This window comes from Bos grunniens, chromosome 12, assembly GCF_055505025.1.
Source record: "Bos grunniens cultivar Pamir isolate PY7600 chromosome 12, Bosgru_T2T1.0, whole genome shotgun sequence".
Lineage (NCBI taxonomy): Eukaryota > Metazoa > Chordata > Mammalia > Artiodactyla > Bovidae > Bos > Bos grunniens.
The window spans coordinates 32,289,198-32,307,812 of NC_141176.1; the positions used below are offsets into that span (position 1 = coordinate 32,289,198).

General features: G+C 51.1%; 1 protein-coding gene across 1 annotated transcript; it reads left to right on the top strand.

Moving 5' to 3' along the window:
* Positions 1 to 4,781: 4,781 nt before the first annotated feature.
* URAD (ureidoimidazoline (2-oxo-4-hydroxy-4-carboxy-5-) decarboxylase) lies at positions 4,782 to 14,022 on the top strand. Its single transcript, XM_086328494.1, has 2 exons — positions 4,782 to 5,006; positions 13,310 to 14,022. Exons 1-2 carry the CDS (start codon positions 4,832 to 4,834, stop codon positions 13,645 to 13,647), a joined length of 513 nt encoding a protein of 170 aa, XP_086184620.1. The 5' UTR covers positions 4,782 to 4,831; the 3' UTR covers positions 13,648 to 14,022.
* Positions 14,023 to 18,615: the final 4,593 nt, after the last annotated feature.

Consider the following 18,615-nt stretch of genomic DNA (forward strand, 5'->3'; position numbering starts at 1 on the left):
CCCTGAGGGGCTAGTCTATAGCAAGAAGATGCCTAGGTGACCTCACTACCACCTCAGCGCTCCTCCCACCCCTTGAGTTCCTTCCTGATCTTGCTTCTCACTCTTCAGCTCTTCATGAAGGACCACCGGCTCCATAGCGTTTGTCTGAACTCACCTGCCATGCCCACTATCCTTTCCATCAAAATAAGTGACTTGTCAGAATTAACATTTGTTTTCCCAGATGGCTCAGTGGTAAAGAACCCACCTGTCAAAGCAGGTGACATAGAAGACGCAGGTTCTGATCCCTGGGTCGGGAAGACACACGGGAGGAGGAAATGGCAGCCCACTCCAGTACTCTTGCCTGGAGAGTCCCATGGACAGAGGAGCCTGGCGGGCTACGGCCCAGGAAGTCACAAAGAGGCAAACACATCTTAGCGACTAGACAACAACTGTCTGTACCACCCTCAGCAACTGGAAAAAAAAAAAAAAGAGGGGCAGTTATCACCTGGAAAAGCATATTTTTTTTAGCTCCTGGAGACCCAACATGTATTAAAATTCCAATTATCTTAAAGAAGCAGAAAAGTCTCTGCTGATCTTTTTCTGCAGTAAAATATACATAATATAAAATTTACCACTTGAGCCACCTTTTAAACTGATGTATAGTTGATTTACAATGCCTTATTTTCAGGTGCAAGAAAGTGATTCAGTTACATACATGTGTATATGTATATGTATTCTTTTTTCAGTTTATTTTTTCTTTTATATTAGAGTATGGTTGATTAGCAATGTTGTATTAATTTGAGGTGTACAGCAAAGTGACTTAGCTACAGATATGATATTCTTCGGATTCTTTTCTATCATAGGTTATTACAAAATATTAAATATAGTTCCCAGTGCTATAAGTAGGTCCTGATTTCTTTATTTTATATATAGTAGTGTATATACCTTTTAGCCGTCTTTTAGTGTACAGCGGAGTGGTATTAATTACATTCACATTGCTGAGCAACCATTCTCACCATCATTTTCAGAACTTTTTCATCTTCTCAGACCAAAGCTGTCCCCCTTAGACACTGACTCCCTATTCTCTGTGTGCCCCCCCCACCAGCCCCTGGCTCTTGTCCTCTTTTCTGCTCTTCTGAATTTGGCTACTCTGGGAACTTCATGTAAGTGGCATCATGCAGTATATGTCTTTTTGTAACATAATGTCCTCAAGGTTCACTCTGATAAATTCTGTATATTATACTGATTTGTCCATAACACTATTCCAGAGCTGTGCTGAAGGTGTCACATGGATTTTCTCATTTAATAAACTGGCTGGTAGGAGCTTGTTCCGTGACAGTTTAACACTGAAACCAAAGCTTAAGCTCGAGAAGGTTAAGTCACTTAGTTGGCTCCACCAAGATACTAACTGCAGACCTGACCCATCCTGGATGCCTGCCGCTTCCTCAGGCCTCAGCGACCACTCTGGGCTCCTTCAGCCAGAACTTCACGTTGCTTCGGCTCAGCCAATGGAAGGAGTCTGGTGAGAGGAGGATCACAGGAGCTCCAACTCCCAATTTGTCTCAAATTTTAAAAGTAGGTTCAGGAAAGCAATTTGCCTTCCTGGTGTATCCTATTGAGAAAACGTCTGCCTATCCAAAAAAAAAAAAAATTATCTCCCTAAGCTCTGCTCAAGGAAACATAAGCGTTGTCACTGAAGGGAACAGACACTTGAAACAGTTCAACTGAAAAAAAAAAAAGAAATAAAAATTTGACTGTTTAAGAATTTTCTCCATGGACTGCTAAAAGTCTCTTACCTTAAAAGAAAAATTATAATAAACTCAGATACAATAATACATTCAGCCCAGGACATAAGAATCATATCTTACAGGTTAAATGGAAATTATGAAGCTACATCTCTCTATAAATTAACTTTAGAAAATAACAGCTTTGGAATGCTCCTGATGGTTCAGTGGTTAAGACTTTGCCTGCCAATGCAGGGGTTGCCGGTTTAATTCCTGGTTGGGGAGCTAAGATCCTACATGTCTTGAGGCCAAAAAAACCAAATCATAAAACAGAAGAAATACTGTGACAAATTTAATAAAGTGTTTAAAAATGGTCCATATTTTTAAAAATCTTAAAAAATAAATCAATAAAGTAAAATTTAAAAAGAAAATAATTGCTTTATCGATATATAATTGAAATACCATACAATTCTCTTACATATACTATACAGTTCAGTAACTTAACTTTTTGCTAGGGTGAGAATGCCCTGACCTCTGACCACTTTGCTGCTGCTGCTAAGTCGCTTAAGTCGTGTCTGACTCTGTGCGACCCCATAGACGGCAGCCCACCAGGCTTCCCCGTCCCTGGGATTCTCCAGGCAAGAACACTGGAGTTGGTTGCCATTTCCTTCTCCAACGCATTAAAGTGAAAAGTGAAAGTGAAGGCGCTCAGTCGTGTCCGACTCTTCTCGACCCCATGGACTGCAGCCTACCAGGCTCCTCCGTCCATGGGATTTTCCAGGCAAGAGTACTGGAGTGGGGTGCCATTGCCTTTACATTTCTTCAATTTGACTGGAGGAGTCAGACAACATTAACTGAGCCCAGGGTCCTTTGGTGGCCTAGCTGGCCAAGTTCCATATCAGGAATTTGGTTGGATTTTGGTGGGTTTTGTGATCAGTCGTGCCCAGTTCTTTGTGACCCCATGGACCTGCCAGGCTCCTATGTTCATTGGATTCCCCAGGCAAGGATACTGGAGTGGGTTGCCATGCCCTCCTCCAGGGGATCTCGTGTGTCCTACATCTCCTGCATTGGCAGGTGGATTCTTTACCACTGCACCACCTGGGAAGTCAGTTGCTTCAGTGTCCAGGACTGTTTAATACCTTAACCCTAAGGCTTCCTCGGAGAAGGCAATGGCACCCCACTCCAGTACTCTTCCCTGGAAAAGTGACAGCAGAGCATAAGGCTTCCTATTTTAGTAGGCTGTTTGGAGTTCCATTGTTATACAACAGATAACACCAAATAAAAGGTTAGGCTCCTGGTCTCTGCCCCAAATGCAAGGCCCTTCCCACTGTGCATATCAGCATTTCCCTGAGCTAAGAAGTTTCCACTTGCAAATTCAGATGTCTATCTCTCCCACTGCTTCAGAGGAGCTGAGAGCCGCCAGGCTCCAGGCCCAGGCTGCCAGTGCCTGGGGCTTGGTGGGTAAGAAGGACCCTTTGTGTGCAGAATAACAGGCGGAGGAAGGTAAGGGTCATGCACAAGGAGGGGAACCCTTTTCCCCTTGCCTTCTGCTCTGTCTTCAGTTCCCCACTCCTTTGCTCACTCCGGGGACCAGGAGGGGAGTAAGACTTGCAAGGGTTGCGAGGGGCTGGGGGTGCAGTTGCTGGACAGACCTCACCCTCCCTTCCCGACAGTCAGCTTTGAGGGTGCTGGGGGAGGGAGATGGGAAAGAAATTCACACTGGCTGTTATCCTGTCTGCAGGGAACCTGCGGGGACAGGAAAGAGCTGTGTTGGCTCTGGTGGCAGAAAGGACAGCAGAGGATGTTCTGTGGCTGGTCCTCTGCAGACTTCCTGCAGTCAACATTGTATCAGCCGACACCTCTGCAGTGCGATGTTAACAGGAGCACTCTGCTAAGCTAACTTGCTTTATCTTTGCAAAAATCCCATCAGGCAAGTACTTGTATTATCCCCACTTTACAGACAAAGAAACTGAGGTTCAGAAAAGTTTAATAACTTGATGAATGCCAACTAGCAGGGGGCAGAGCCTGGATCCAAGCTCTCCTGGGACCAGGCCCTCCACACTGGGCTGCCTGCCTAAAACTTCACACATGATACAGCATCCAGTGTGTGTTCACATATCTATGCAACATATACGACAGGCAATACATATCAGCTCCCCTAGTGGTTCAGTGGTAGAGAACCCGCTTGCCAATGCAGGAGACATGGGTTCAATTCCTGGGTCAGGAAGATCCTGGAGAAGGAGTTGGCAACCCACTCGAGCAAGGGAAATCTCATGGAGCCTGGCAGGCTACAGTCCACGGGGTCGCAAAGAGGTGAACACAACTTAACCACCCCATCACACACACACACACACACACACACACACACACGCATATGATTGTTGTTTAGTCACTAAGTCACCTTTGACTCTTTGCGACCCCATGGACCATAGCCTGTCAGGCTCCTCTGTCCATGGGATTCTCCAGGCAAGAATACCGGAGTGGGTTGCCATTTCCATATCCAGGGGAGCTTCCCAACCCAAGGATTGAACCTGGGTCTCTTACATTGCAGGCGATCTCCTGTATCATTGTAGGTTGATTCTGTACCAACTGAGCTATCAGGGAAGCCCTGCGTGTGCATGTGTGTGTATGGGTGTGCCTATACATATTTATCTTCCTCCGTATTCGAAGACATGGCCTGTAATTATGGTACTTCTGGCACCAGACTTACCCTCTTTGAAAAGCAAAGTTCCTTGACTTCTTTGCTGTCAGTCCTTCAGTCATGAAACAAATACAGTAAGCAGGCAGGCTAAAATGTTAATGGCACCAGAAGGCTAACTGGCTTGAATGCTGAGGCTGAATATGGCCTCTGCCTGCTTGGATGGTGGGAAGAGTTTGGCTGGACACGTTTCCCCCTCTGCAAGATCTCTGCTCCCTGGATTAGACCTTAAGCCCGTGTTGGTTGATTGCACAAGAACTCTGGATCTCTGCTTTTCCCAGAGGCATTTAAAACATGCCAAGCTGGTGTTGCAAAAAAACAAAACAAACCAAGCCTGTGCATTCAGCAAATATAACTCGACGAGCAGAAACGTGTCAGTCACTCACCCAGAGGGGAGCCCAGTCTTGCCACCGCCACTGGAGCACAAGCCATGGACATTGAGAAGGTCAACTCCATGGACTTTGGAGAATTTGTGGATGTGTTCGGAAATGTCATCGAGAGGTGTCCTCTGATCGCAGCCGCGGTTTGGTCCAAGCGCCCGTTCTCTGGCTTGGGAGATTTAGAGAAGCACTTTTTTGCCTTTATTGATGGTCTTCCACTGTCAGGTAAGGTTTTGGGTTGGACGCTGACAGAGGGATTTCAGATGTGCTTATCAAAAAGATAGGGGAGGCAATTCCCTGATGGTCCAGTGGTTAAGACTCAGGTTTCACTGCCAAGAGCCTGGGTTTGAACCCTGATTGGGGAGCTAAGATCCCACAAGCCATCAGTTCAGTTCACTCAGTCATGTCTGACTCTTTGAGACCCCATGGACTGCAGCATACCAGGCTTCCCTGTTCATCACCAACTCATGGAGCTTACTCAAACTCATGTCCCAAAAGCCATAGTGTGGCCAAAAAAGATTTCTTTTAAAATGGGGGGAGGGGAGGTCTTGTGGCTGTTTTTATTTTTAAACACAATTTTTAAAGGTTACTTTCCATTTAGTTATTACAAAATATTGGCTGTATTCTCCGTCTTGTATGATATATTCCAGAGCGGATCTTAGACCCAATCGTCTCCACCTCCCCTCCCCCATCCATAATGCCCCTCCCGCCCACCCCACCCCCCACTGGTAACCTCTAGTTTTCTCATCTGTGAGTCTACTTCTTCTTTGTTATCAAACTGTTTTGAAATATTTGAGCCTAGTTGTTTATCCCTGGTATACACATTTACTTATTTTTGCTGTAAGGCTTGGTGAGTTTCTTCAGACTTCTGCAAAAGAGAGTCAAGTCCTTGCAGTGTTAAGCAGACAGTAGAGTAAAAGAAGGTTCCTTGGCTCAGGTAAACTGGCTGTTAAATATTAAAGCTCTGGGGTTACCAGGAAAGAGGAGGCAACCGCCTCCTCTGGCCTCAAAGCTGCTCAGGGACCAAAGGTCACGCTAGTGCCCGCCCCCCCACCCCACCCCAGCCCTGCGTTGGCTTTGGGAATGTCCCGTATGCTGGAGAGGAGACTGCTCCCTATCGGACTATCTGAGGAGCCTGGGGGGAAAGAGAGAATGGCAGATGTTTTACCAGAAAGGGCCGGTTTGGACTAGGCGGCTAAGGGAAGTAGAGTCCCTCAGGTCAGCAGCTCCCTGTGGGTGTGAGGTGGAGGGGGAAAGACAGAAGTCTCAAGAAATCCCTCTGGAGAAAGAGGTAGAAAATGCCAATTTCCTTTGGGTGGAGAGAGAAAAGGAGGCCCTTGGGGGTGTAGGGTGGGGAGAGGAGGGAAGTTTGGGGCCAGGCCAATCCCAGGTGAGTCAGAAGGACACACGGCCTCCCAGGGGTTCACAGGCCAAAGGTCAGCGGCTGAGGCTGCCTCCCGGGCTGTCCTCAAGGTCCCTGGAGAAGCCTGGACTGGCTGAGGGACCTCGAGGGGACAGGCTGTCTTCAGAGGGGCTTCCACAGGGAGCTGGGCTGTAGGCGCGGTGCTCTTCTGCACAAGTCCTGGCCTGTGAGCCCAGGGCTCTGACACCCGGCCCCAGCGAGGTTTCCAGAGGTCAGAGGGAGCCTCCCAAACAAGGGGCTCCTTTATTTCATTTTAGGTACATTCAGGAAGAGGGGAGGATGGGGGATTAAACCAAGCTGACAGGAATGTGGAGGCCCTGACTTCCCTGTGGTCCATTGGTGAAGACTCCGAGCTCCCAGTGTAGGGGATGGGCTCGGGTTTGATCCCTGGTCAGGGAACTAGATCCCACACCTGCCGCAAGTAGGAATGTGGGGCCCTGTTGACCCTCACGCACTGCCTGTCCAAAGCTGATCCTGCAGCCCCCCTACCCCCACCCCAACCCCTCAACCCCCTGCCACAGGCCAGCTGGCTGCAAACACGAGGGACCCACCGTATCTGGGCCAGTGTGAGAATCCCATCCCACCCCGTGGACAGAACACTGGAACATGATCGAAGTTTGCCAAGGGAATGAATGAAATCGTTCCTAAGGGGATGTTGAAAGATGGTGGAGCCTGGCATTACCCTTCCCCACACACTTTAACTGGGGTGACTTTCCAAGCGGTCACTGGGACAAAACCTCTGGAGGGAGTTGGAGCCACCTGGGCGTTTGCTTGCTTCTGCACTCCAGGCAGTTCTTTGAGGGACCTCTCTGCTGGTAGAGCTTGCTTTTCAGCCCTGTGCTGGTGGCCACACTTGCCTGGGGCAGCTGGGAGTGCAGCCCTCTCTAATCACTTTCCTCCTATCTAATCATCTTCATGGCATTAAGCAAGCAGAGTTAGTGGTGGAAATAATGATGACAACCCCTAAAATGCATTTTCCCCTTACTATTGCTGTCTTTTAAGCACCTTTCCCAACACTTGGCATTTACTAACTCCCTTAATCCTCACAATAATCCTATAAAATAAGGATTATCATTAGTATCCCCATTTTACAGATAAGAAAACTGAGACAAACCCTGATAATCAACCCAACAGCTTTTGAAGAATTTTCTGGAAATTCAAAGGCAAAATCTAGAAACAGTTTCTAGGGACTTCATCTATTCATTCACTGATTTATTCAATAATGTTAATGCTTGATGTACCAGATATTTGGGGTTTTATTTTTATTATTATTATTTTTATCTTTTTTTTTTCTTGGCTACATTTCTTGACTTGCAGGATCTCAATTCCCAGATCAGGGATTGAACCCCGGGCAGCAGCAGTGAAAATCCCATCAGGGAATCCCACCAGGGAATTGCTGGGTTTTATTTTTTTAAGTTTTTTTTTTTTTTTTTTTAATGTGGACCATTTTAAAAGTCTTTATTGAATTTGTTACTATATTGCCTCTGTTGTTTGTGTTCTGGCTTTTTGGCCAAGAGGCATACGGGATCCTAGCTCCCCAACCAGGGATCAAACCCACACCCCATGCATTGGAAGGTGAAGTCCCCACCATTGACTGCCAGGGAAGTCCCCTCCCCTACTAATTTATTTTAAATTAGTTTTTAAAATAATCAAGTAAAAGTCTAGCTTTTCTTCTTGGATGTTTGCTCACAACCCCATAGACTATAGCCCCCCAAGCTCCTCTGTCCGTGAAATTCCCCAGGCAAGAATACTAGAGTGGGTTGCCATTCCCTGCTCCAGGGGATCTTCCTGACCCAGAGACTGAACACATTTCTTCCTGCATTGAAGGCAGATTCTTTCCACTGAGCCATTGGGGACGACTTACTCCTTAGATAGTAAACAACAAACTGGGTGTAACAGAGTCTTTGAATCCTAAAACTAAAAGGGACCTTATAGAGATGTTCAGGTTATGATGATCTATCTGGTCAAAGATTTGTTTTAGATGGTCTAAGAAAACACTCTACCATTTAAAGAAAACGGAAAATTCTGTTTCAAGAGTAAGCCAAGATTGACTATTCATTTCGGAGACACTATGGTGATTACTGACCAGTAGGTGGCAGTATAGGACTAATATTTAGCTCCAAAACTAATTGGCAAAATACCTTTTCAAGCCAATCAGTTCCTGATTCCCAAGCCAGAGGAATGACAACAATAAAGGGAAGAAGGTTCACATGCGCGCGCACACACACACCCACACCCACACCCCCCCCCACACACACACGGCCAATAATGAACAAATTCAATAGTGATTTGTATTAAACATCAAAGAGCAATAAAAATGTCATAACAGTTAATCATGCATCTTTCTGTGGTATTTCAGAATAGCAATAATGCCATGATTCATTACTTAATATTTATTTCAGAAGATAGTTGTTGAAAGCATCAAAGACTTGGATACCGATAACTTCCTTCAATGCAGGCTATAAGGTATTTATATGAGGCTATTAAGATGTGTTCATTCAGTCAAATATACTGCACTTTCTCCCCAGAGTGTCAGTCAATAAACACTTGCTAAGTGCCTACTCTTCCCTGGGGAATTGTCCCCGGCCCTGGAGATAGAGCCATGAACAAGACAAGTCCCTGCCTTCAATGAGCTGACATTTCAGTGAAGAGATGCAGGATTAACATACATAAAAAGGATCATTTCAATTCTAGAAACTAGGAGAACATTTGTATTAGGATAGAACACATGTAATAAAAGAGGTCTTTCTTAAGAAGTGACAAGAAAGACCAAGGCAGTTGGAGAATGGTGGAGAGTGGAGAGATGGGAGGAAAGGGGTCAGGTGGAGGGCCTGCTGCTGCTAAGTCGCTTCAGTCGTGTCCGACTCTGTGCGACTCCAGAGACGGCAACCCACCAGGCTCCCCCGTCCCTGGGATTCTCCAGGCAAGAACACTGGAGTGGGTTGTCATTTCCTTCTCCAATGCATGAGAGTGAAAAATGTAAGTGAAGTCGCTCAGTCGTGTCCGACTCTTAGCGACCCCATGGACTGCAGCCTACCAGGCTCTTCCGTCCATAGGAGGGCCTGCAGTAGCAGTAAAATCGAGAGGTGATGGTCAGGTGGACTAGGGTTGGAGCAGGAGAGATGAAGAGATGTGGCTGGATTTTCAGGAAGAATTTTAGAGTTAGAACCAATAGGTGTTTTTGATAGATTTGTGGCAGGAAGGCAGGTCAGAAACAAAGAGAAATGAAGGATTGTTGTGTTGTTTAAGTTGTGTCTGACTCTGTGACCAGACGGACTGTAGCCCGCCGGGCTCCTCTGTCCATGGGATTCTCCAGCCAAGAAGACTGGAGAGGTTGCTATTTCCTTCTCCAGGGGATCTTTCCAACCCAGGGATCAAACTTGCGTCTCCTGTGGCTCCAGCATTGGCAGGCAGATTCTTTACCACCGAGTCACCTGGGAAGCCCGAAATGAAGGATAACACCTGTATTTTTTATATGAGCAACTGAGTGGGTGGTGGTCTGTTTTCTGCAACGAGGAAGAGTTCAGCACTGAGAAGACAGGATGGAGAATGGGAGCTTGGCAAGGCTGAGATGCCAAATAACCATCCAGGGGACAATATTGAGTGTTCAGGTGGCTCATAACAAAGGAACTCAGGGGAAAGCTGAGGACTAGACTAGACCCAGGTGTCATGAAATAATCCATGGCATTTGAAGCTAGGGGGCTAGATGAGAACACTTAGGGCATCCATGTGAATCAGAAGGGAGAAGGTGTGAGGACTGAGTCCGGGAGCACTTGTGTCGCTGATCTGGACCAGTGATGAGAATAAGTGATGATGGGAATCTTCCAAGGAGAGGGCCAACCACATGACATGCTGCCAAGAGGCTGAGAGAGAAGAGGCCAGAGCACTGGCCATTGGCTTGAGCAAGCTGTCTGTCGCCTGTGACCCGAGGAGTGCAGCCTGGCAGGCCGGTGGGGCTGGAAGTGTGATGGGGTGAGACTGGGAGGTGGGGAGAGGAAGTGGGGATGCCGAGGAGACAATCCCCTGGAACAGCTGTGCTGTGAGGAGGAGCAGAGAGGCAGGGAGGAACTAGAGGACCACAGGCAATCAAGAGAGGGCGCTCCTTTTGTTTAGGGGTTGAGTGCTTCTAGGGCCGGTTTGTGTGTTGATGAAGTGGCAGTGATGGTGGGCAGGCCGGGGCGGGGGGGGGGGTGGAGGGGAGGGGGGGTGGGGGGGTGGATTGATGGTTGAAATTGTAGCCTTTGACATGGAAGGAGGCGCTGGCTCCCAGAACACAAGTGGAGAGAGAGGTTGGCCCAGGCCATGCACCGGACAGGAGGGAGGGTACACCAGCTGGGACAGTGTGGGGACACTGGAGGACGTTGATGGGCTTCCAGGCCGACCCCCTGCTCTTCAGCGGCCACCACTGTCTGGTAATAAAATGAGGACTGTCGGCTCCGTGCCAGGAACTCTTCAAGGGGCAGAGATTCTTGGTCTGTGGTCGCAGCAAACAGTGTCTGTCCACACCTGCATCTCCAGACCGTGCCATGCCAATGGCAGAGGCGGTGCTGTCTCAGATTTTAGGAGCGATTGAAGGACAGACAGTACTGAAAGGCCTGAAGTGAGACACCCAGCCAGGTTTGGGCAGTCCAGGCAGGGGGACTGCAGGGCTGAGGTGGGGAGGTGGGGAGTACCCAGGCGTGGTCTCCAGCCTCCTACTGGGGCTTAAGGCCACTGGGGATGCAGCACTGGAAGGGGCAGAGAGCTGTCCGGCAGGAAGGATTGGAAGGGGCGTATCAGTGGTTTGGGGCAATAAAGATGGAGTCCTTGGGTCAATGGGCTCAGGTTCTATTTCTCCAGAGCTACCATTCCCTACCTGCCTCCCCTGCTTCCCTGCACCATCTTCCTTTACCTACATTTGACTGCTCTGTGTGTGTGTGTGTGTAAATCCTCTTTTCTGATCTCTTTTCTTCTCTTTGCTCTGCTCTTCTCTCATCCCCCTTGTCTCCTGCCACCAGCGGAAAACACGCTCAGTCCTGGGCAAACATTAACCCCAGGTGATGTTTTCAAGAGAGGGAAGAGCCCAACGGAGTGAGAAGCCAGGTGTCAGGGCCAGAAAGAAGAAGCAGGTCTGGGATGCGGGCGGCCACCCACAGGACCAGGGTTCTGCTTGGGGCCACCGGGGGACAAACCCAACCCCCGGCCAGGTCCTCCTAGCAAAAACCTCCTTCCCTGCACTGGAGCCAGGCCTCTGCAGAGTAAGAAATGGGGGGAGGGTGGGGTGGGGAGACGCTGAGTTCAGTGAGAAGGCGGGGTCCCAGCCCCCTTACCTCCTCACCCCTTTGAAAATCTGAATAAACAAGGATGGGGTGCAGGGCAGGCGGTCAGGGCCAGTGAGCCTCCCAGACCCCCGCCGCCCACGCCCATTTGGGGGGATCCAGACTGGGTGGGTATGGAGCGGATTCAGGGGGCGCCCAGCCTCAGGCTTGGGCAGCCTCCACAGCACAGCCACCCTCCAGCCCAGGGCTGGGGGCGCCCAGGTAGGGACTTTATCACCTACGTTTTTCGCATCACCCGGCTGCGCTGGACACGGGGACCAAGCCCCCCAGTTTTGCAAGGCCCAGGAGAGGTATTCTAAAATGGGGGGTATTGCCAAAATGGGATTACTGGTGACCTGAGTTTCATTTTAAACTACCTTTAATCTTGAAGGGGCAGTCAGTGCTCCAAAACCAGTGGTTTGGAGTCCAGGAGCCCCACGCAAGCAGCTTCCTGGCTCAGTGACCTTGGGCAGGTCAGCTACTCCTTTCTGAGCCTCTGATGAAGCCTCTCTTCAGTGCAGAAGTTCCCCCCACCCCAGTTCTCCCACTTCTCAGGACACAGGTCCACAAGCCAACAATCCCAGTCGTCCTTTAATTGGGCAGAAACTATAAGATTTAAGCAGGGAGAGTTTATACCCTAATTAAAGGAAGAGTCAATCAGTGATCCCCTCCTTTCCAGAGGAGCCCCGCACCTGTCCTCAGCCCCAGGGACAGAAGCTTCCAGCCGCAGGGCAGCCCAGTTACACTGAGTTTACTAGGGCAGGTAATATGGCTATTTATTGAAAAACTGCTAGCATCAGGTGCTGTGTGGGTAAGTGAATTGTTTCCAATCCTTGCCACTCCTCAGCAAGCTAGGTGTCATCAGCCCCATTGTTCGCATCGGGTTCCCTGTTTAGCATATCTGAAGTCTTGCCCAGCCCCACGGATTCTAAATCTCCCTTTAGAGAACTAAGTAAAATGATTGGCTAGGGCTCAGGAAAACCCCCCTGGATTAGGACTTGAAATCGCAGGACTCACACCACGGGTGGCCAATTTCAGGCCAGTGTTCGGAGATGAGGAGAAGCTGCCTTCCCAGGAAAGGTTGTTCTCCAAGAATTGTTTTGAGATCTACCGTGGGAGAAGGGAAACGAGCCTCAGTCACGGTGGGTGGTGAGTGGTGCTGTTTTCCTAAAAGGAGGAAGCCACTTTCGTTCAAAGGGCCGTAGGATTCGGCTGGAAATGGGTTTCTTTGCAGTTAATCATCTGCAAAGCTCTTTGCACGCCTGATTTCCAGAAGCTCAGAGCTCACACTTAGGGTCACAAAACCCTGGGCATTTATTTGCCAAGCTCCAAGGATGTTATCCCTGTGGATCCTCCCCGCCCGTCTCCTTTCCAGAGCGAAACCCATTCCGTGGCTTTTGCAGGAAGTCTTCAGGCCCTTGTGTCCGGCCCTCTCCGACATCAAAGCCCCCCTGAGAGCAAAGGACTTTGAAAAGATACGAAACGCTCGGGTTCCCTTATCGCGTCCCCGCTCCCTCCCGAGCAAGTCGTAAATTCCGAGCCTCCGCGGCCGCTCCCCGCCGCTCTGCTGGCCCCAAGGTCTCAAAGGACAGACTTGTCACTTCCCGCCCCGCCCCGCCCCCGGGGCCCCGGCCGAGGCCGAGTGAAGCGGGGTTGGAGGGGCGCAGGGTTCAGGACGAGCTGGAGGGGGCGGGTGCACTGGGCGCCCCGAGGTGCCCCTCATCACGTTCCGGGACCCTGCTTTTCTCCGAAGCCCTTCGGGGCGCGATAACACCCTCCCACCGCCGTATGTCTGTGCTTCTCCGCAGGCCAGGAAGGCGTCCTGCGCTGCCACCCGGAGCTGGCGGGCCGCCAGCTGCCGTGGGGTCGGCTCACCGCCGAGTCGCAGCGGGAGCAGAGCGCCGCGGGCCTGCAGAACCTGGGCGCGGCCGAGCGGCTCCGGTTCACCGAGCTCACCGCGCAGTACCGCACGCGCTTCGGCTTCCCCTTCGTGCTCGCCGTGCGCCTCAGCGACCCAGCGGCGGCGCCCCGCGAGCTGGCGCGCCGGCTGCGCTGCCCGCCGGCGCAGGAGCTGCGCACCGCCTTGGGCGAGGTGAAGAAGATCTGCCACCTGCGTCTCGCCGACCTGCTCGGGGAGCAGCCGTAGCGGCCGCGCCAGCAGAGGACCCCAGGACGCACGTCGGGACGCACCAGGGCCGCGGGCGCGCGCGATGCGCTTGGAACGAAGTCCACCCCCGCGCACGGAGGCCGGGGCGAATCGAGACAGTCGCACGAATAACGAGCCCTTCTGTCACCCTCCCCACACGCGCACCCTTTGCCAAAATATCTGTTGATGGTTTCGGGCTTTGCCACCGATGTATCCAGCTCACTGCTCCAATTCTTCACTCCCGTTGCGGCCCGTTGACACCACCTGCCTATGCGGATTCCAAAGCGCTTATCCAGCTCGTTTTGGCCCCGCACCCTCTCCTGCTATACCCCCAGCCGCAAAACAAAACGGACAAAAAAGGAATCTTATTCTCCAGTGGTTTGTCTGTTTTTGTTTTTTTTTCTTCTTCTTCTTCTTCTCCCACCTTAGTTGCTGCGCCGACACTTCCATGAGAGTGGAAGGAGTCTCTCTGAAACTTGGACAAACACCGCGGAGCTTGAGCTGGGACTGACAAAGCGGCCTGCGGGGATGGAGGGCGGGAGAGCGCCCCACGGGGGCCGGCGTTGCGGAGGCACCCGGTGGGGGCCGGCAGAAAAGGCTAGGAGTGGGGCTTCTCCAAGCTGGATGGCCCTGAAGGTCCGGGGCCCTATAGAACTGATAAAGCGGGGAACGGAGGAAAATCGGTTCTGGCCAGAAGAGGCCGGACCCGGGGTTCCAGAGCCCCAGAGAACTGGTGTCTAGTGTGTCTGCTCACACAGCAGGAGCCCACCACCTTTCTCTCTCTCCCAGTCACACCCACCAGAAGGTCCAACAAACCCCAACAAGCGCTCCTTAGGCTTCTGTTGGCAGAGGAGAAACAAGCCATGCCATTCTCCTCACCGCAGAGGGAGTAAGACATGAAGGCAGAACTGGCCCTTCTGAAGACACGAACCTCCGTTAGTGACCAGCCGGGGTCTGCAGGGCAACAGGAGCAATAAAATCTTTCCATAAAAAGCAGGACAGCAGCACCTTTGGTTGGGGGCTAAATTCCACGGAGAGAAGCCACCATGGTAGCACGGGAATTTTAATCCAGGAACCCTGCTCCCCTTTGCCAACTTACAGGTGTTGCCTGCTAGTGGTGAGGGTGAAGGCCGGAGGCTGGGGACAGCAGTAGGTGGGGAAGCCAGGAGGTGAGCTGAGGCCCCACCGTCGCTGTTGACCAGGATCTCCCCTGCCATGGGCTGGCAGCAGGGCCAGGGGAGTCCCCAGAGCCTTCTCTGGATGGGGGAACACCAGGTGTCTATTACAAGGGACCTGGGTGCAAAGGTGGGGCCCCTGGGCCTGGGGATAGACGCCTGCCTCCCTCTTGCGGGGGTAACCTGGGGGCTTTCCTGACACAAGCAAGAAACCTGCTATTTGACAAAGAAGATTTTCTGGCCCTGGATACAAGGACCAAGGGCTGGGCCTGAGACTGAGAATAATAAACTATATTGAAGGGACCCTGCCCAACCCTAGGGTGAGCCCACCTCTTAGAGGGACCCCCATATAAATATGCTCAGGCTAGGACAAGCGGGAATCCCCAGGGCCGGATCCAAAGCCCTATTTTTAGAGGTGAGGAGCTGCATTTTGCTGGGCTCAGGCACCATCTGGTGTCTACTATTACACTGTTAACATTTTGAGGGCTTAAAGCTTGTTTGCAAAATTGTTTGTTTCTTCAGGAGGGCATACGGGGTGGGGGAACGTGCTGAACCCGCCCCTTCAAAGGAGCTGGGGGTGAAAGGGGAGAGTCTCTACCTAAGCCCCAAGCTCTGGCAGAGGACGGGTTGCGGGGGCACGGGGAAGACCCTGGACACCCCACATCCACCTCCGTCCTGCGGGCGGCTCTCCAGAGGCTGCCAAGGTCTGGCAGGGCAGTTTTCTTCTGCCACATCTTGGCTCAGATAGTGGTGTCCTGGGCTTGGGCATGCTTTCTGGTTTCTGTGTTCCCAGTGCGCAGGATGCGGGAAACGAACCAAACGGACAGCGGAGGCATGCGGACTCGGACTCGGGCCTCAGCAAAGCCACCAGCCAGGACTGCTGGGTGGCCGGGAGATGTCGGGGAAGAGGGTGCAAAAGTGGTGGTGCAGTTTCCGGGGTGAATAGTTAATACCCGTACTTAACTAATTCATTAAAAAAAAAAAAAAAAAGCACGACGGCAACTCTAAGAAAAGTCGGAGAGCAAAGAGCTGATTTCAGTTTCAGTAACTCTTCAACCCCTCCACACACACTGCCTTCCGAGATGGTGCTGCTTCACCCACTGTCACTCCCCCTTGAAATGTTCAAGACCAACCGGCAAGCGTTGCCGCAAGCCCCAGGAGAATGCTCCCGCTGGGAACTGCCGAGCCCAGGTCCCACTCACCTATGTGATGGGAAACTGAATGGGTGGCCTTTTCCCGCCACCCATACAAGTACGACCCTCTGGGGCCGTGTGTCCAAAAAAGGTGCAGGGACACTGCTGGGGAAGTAGAGGACGGTGAGAAAGATAAGCTGATTTCTTTGCATTCCCTTTACTCATTTTGAATTTGACACATTTCCAGGGGTCAGCCACAGGATGTGGGTTCCCTTTCAAAAAATAAAGATGAGCTCTTTTACAGAAAGTAATTTACTGTGGGATAGATGGATACTTTTGTTGGCAACTGAAGAAACATCTGGATGGAGTTCAATTCAATAAACTTATACACTGCAATTAGCAGGTGCCCCTGAAAGGGAGAAATATAATAAATAGGACTTGGAAAGCAGAATTGTCACAACAGCTCAACCTGATTGTTTTCAAACTATTTGGTGCGTGGGGTGGGGATGGGGAGTTTGGCTTCCCCTCTCCCGCATGACGCCAGTCAGTTTGGGGTTGGGGAGGCGGTTTCCAGGGTGGCACCCGAAGCCTTAGTAATTATTAACATTTGCACAGAGTGCTCCTGGTTACAAAGAATGCACCTGTATATAGCTCATTTAATGTTAGTGACCGGAACAGCTAGCTGTGTGACCTTGGGAATGTCACCCAACCTCTCTGGGCCTCAGAGTGCTCCTTTGTAAAATGCAAAGGCTACAGACATGAACTCCTTTGTCCCACCCCCACCCCCACAACCCCGCACCAAAGTTCCCTGGTGGCTCAGACGGTAAAGCGTCTGCCTACAATGCGGGAGACCCAGGTTCAATCCCTAGGTTGGGAAAATCTCCTGGAGAAGGAAATGGCAGCCCACTCCAGTATTCTTGCCTGAAAAATCCCATGGACAGAGGAGCCTAGTAGGCTACAGTCCATGGGGTCGCAAAGAGTCGGACACAACTGAGCGACTTCACTTTCGACTTTCCTCTTGAGAGAGTAGCTTCCAATGGGCCCGGTAACCCAAGGAGAGCTGCACCCTTACCTGAGCCCCTTCTCTCTGCCACGTACAGCCTGCTGTGTAGGGCTTCCCGGGAACATATTTTCATATGACAAACAAAGGTCATCACTTTAGGCATGAGACATCGGTAAGGGAACAAGCGGTAACTCCGCGCCAAAGCCATGTGATAGCATTTAGGTGTTGCTGGCCTGGGGGCTGGGTATTCTCCACAGTGAGCACTCCCTCTCAGGCTTTCAATTCTTGCTCTGTGCTCATGCATCACACAGAATTAGACCAAGTCATACAACATCCACAAACTGATTCTAGCAGGGTGGGTTGGGAGGGTGGGGGGAAGAAAATGGGCAACCACCATTTATTCCCATAATTTGCAGCCAGTGGGCAAAACCAGATTTCTGCACCCAAATATCAGCCCTTCGTCTGAGGCTTTTTATTTTCCTAGCTCTCCTTGAGCGGAGGGGGGAAAAAAATTATTTCTTGCCCTGGATGAGAAAGCTCACTGTTTTATCCACTCTCCTGCACTCTGAGTGTTAAACATCTAGCCCACCGATGACCTCCCACAATTTCAGAAACTCTCCCGCAGGTAGGCAGGACCAGAGACTCAGTTTGCTTGGGGGGAACATTCTTGACTCCCTTGGGTGGGGACGAGTCTGTGAATGAAGCCGGGCAGCTGTGGGCAGCTGCAGCCCCTCCCTGCTGTTCAGGATGAACACGTTGTGCTCCTTTGTGGCCTGATGGAACTGAGCAGGCGGCGGACTCTGGGGAGACCCTACAGAGAGGACACTGTGACTGATCTCCCTCCCAGAGATGTTAGCAGAGCTGCAGGGCAGGATTTCTTGGGGGGTCAAACCACCCCTTATAGAGGCTTCCTTTATGTGAGGGGATTGCTGACTTCGTGCCGTTGTTGGCCCCAAAACTCTCCAACTCCAAACTACACAGCGACCGAGTAGTTTTTCCCACAGCAGTGTAGACTGCCAAGCTGAATGGTTTTATCAGACAACACTCTCTTCCTTGTTGCTCTTCCTTATTTCTCCTGGGAATTCAGGTCAGTGCAGGTTGAAAGCTTCCTGTGCAGGGCAAGAGAGGGAGTTTGCAAGGGCAGCGCTCTTTGGATCATTTCCTTGATCTGAAAGGGTTTCAGAAAGTAGGTTCGCTTGCTAAGGTGGAACAGACAGCCTGCCCTACCTAGGTGTCAAGGGTCACAGGTGCCCCAGTTCCAGGAGCCACAAATACGGGGGAAAGCAGAGTTCCCCCCCAGGCTGGAGCAAACACTGGGGACCTTTGAGCAGAGAGGCAGCCCTGTCAATGATCTGTGGATTCAAGGAGTGTCTCATCTCCCTGGAAGAATGGCCCGCCCCTTCCGGTGCCTCCTGCTCCCCACCCGGCTCAGTGCCCCTGCCCTTGCCAGCAGCCAGGATTCTGGAAGCCCGGACCCTCTCGGAGGAATGTGGAGTGGCCCTGACGCTGTCAGTAACAAAGAGACGTCCCTTTGATAACCTAAGTGGAGCCTGCCCCGGAGTCTTCTGGACCCTTTTATTTACCTGGTTTCTTTCTTCCCACCCTGTCCTGCCCTAAGCAGCCTACTCAAGCTCCATGGGGTCACAGCCTCAGGCCC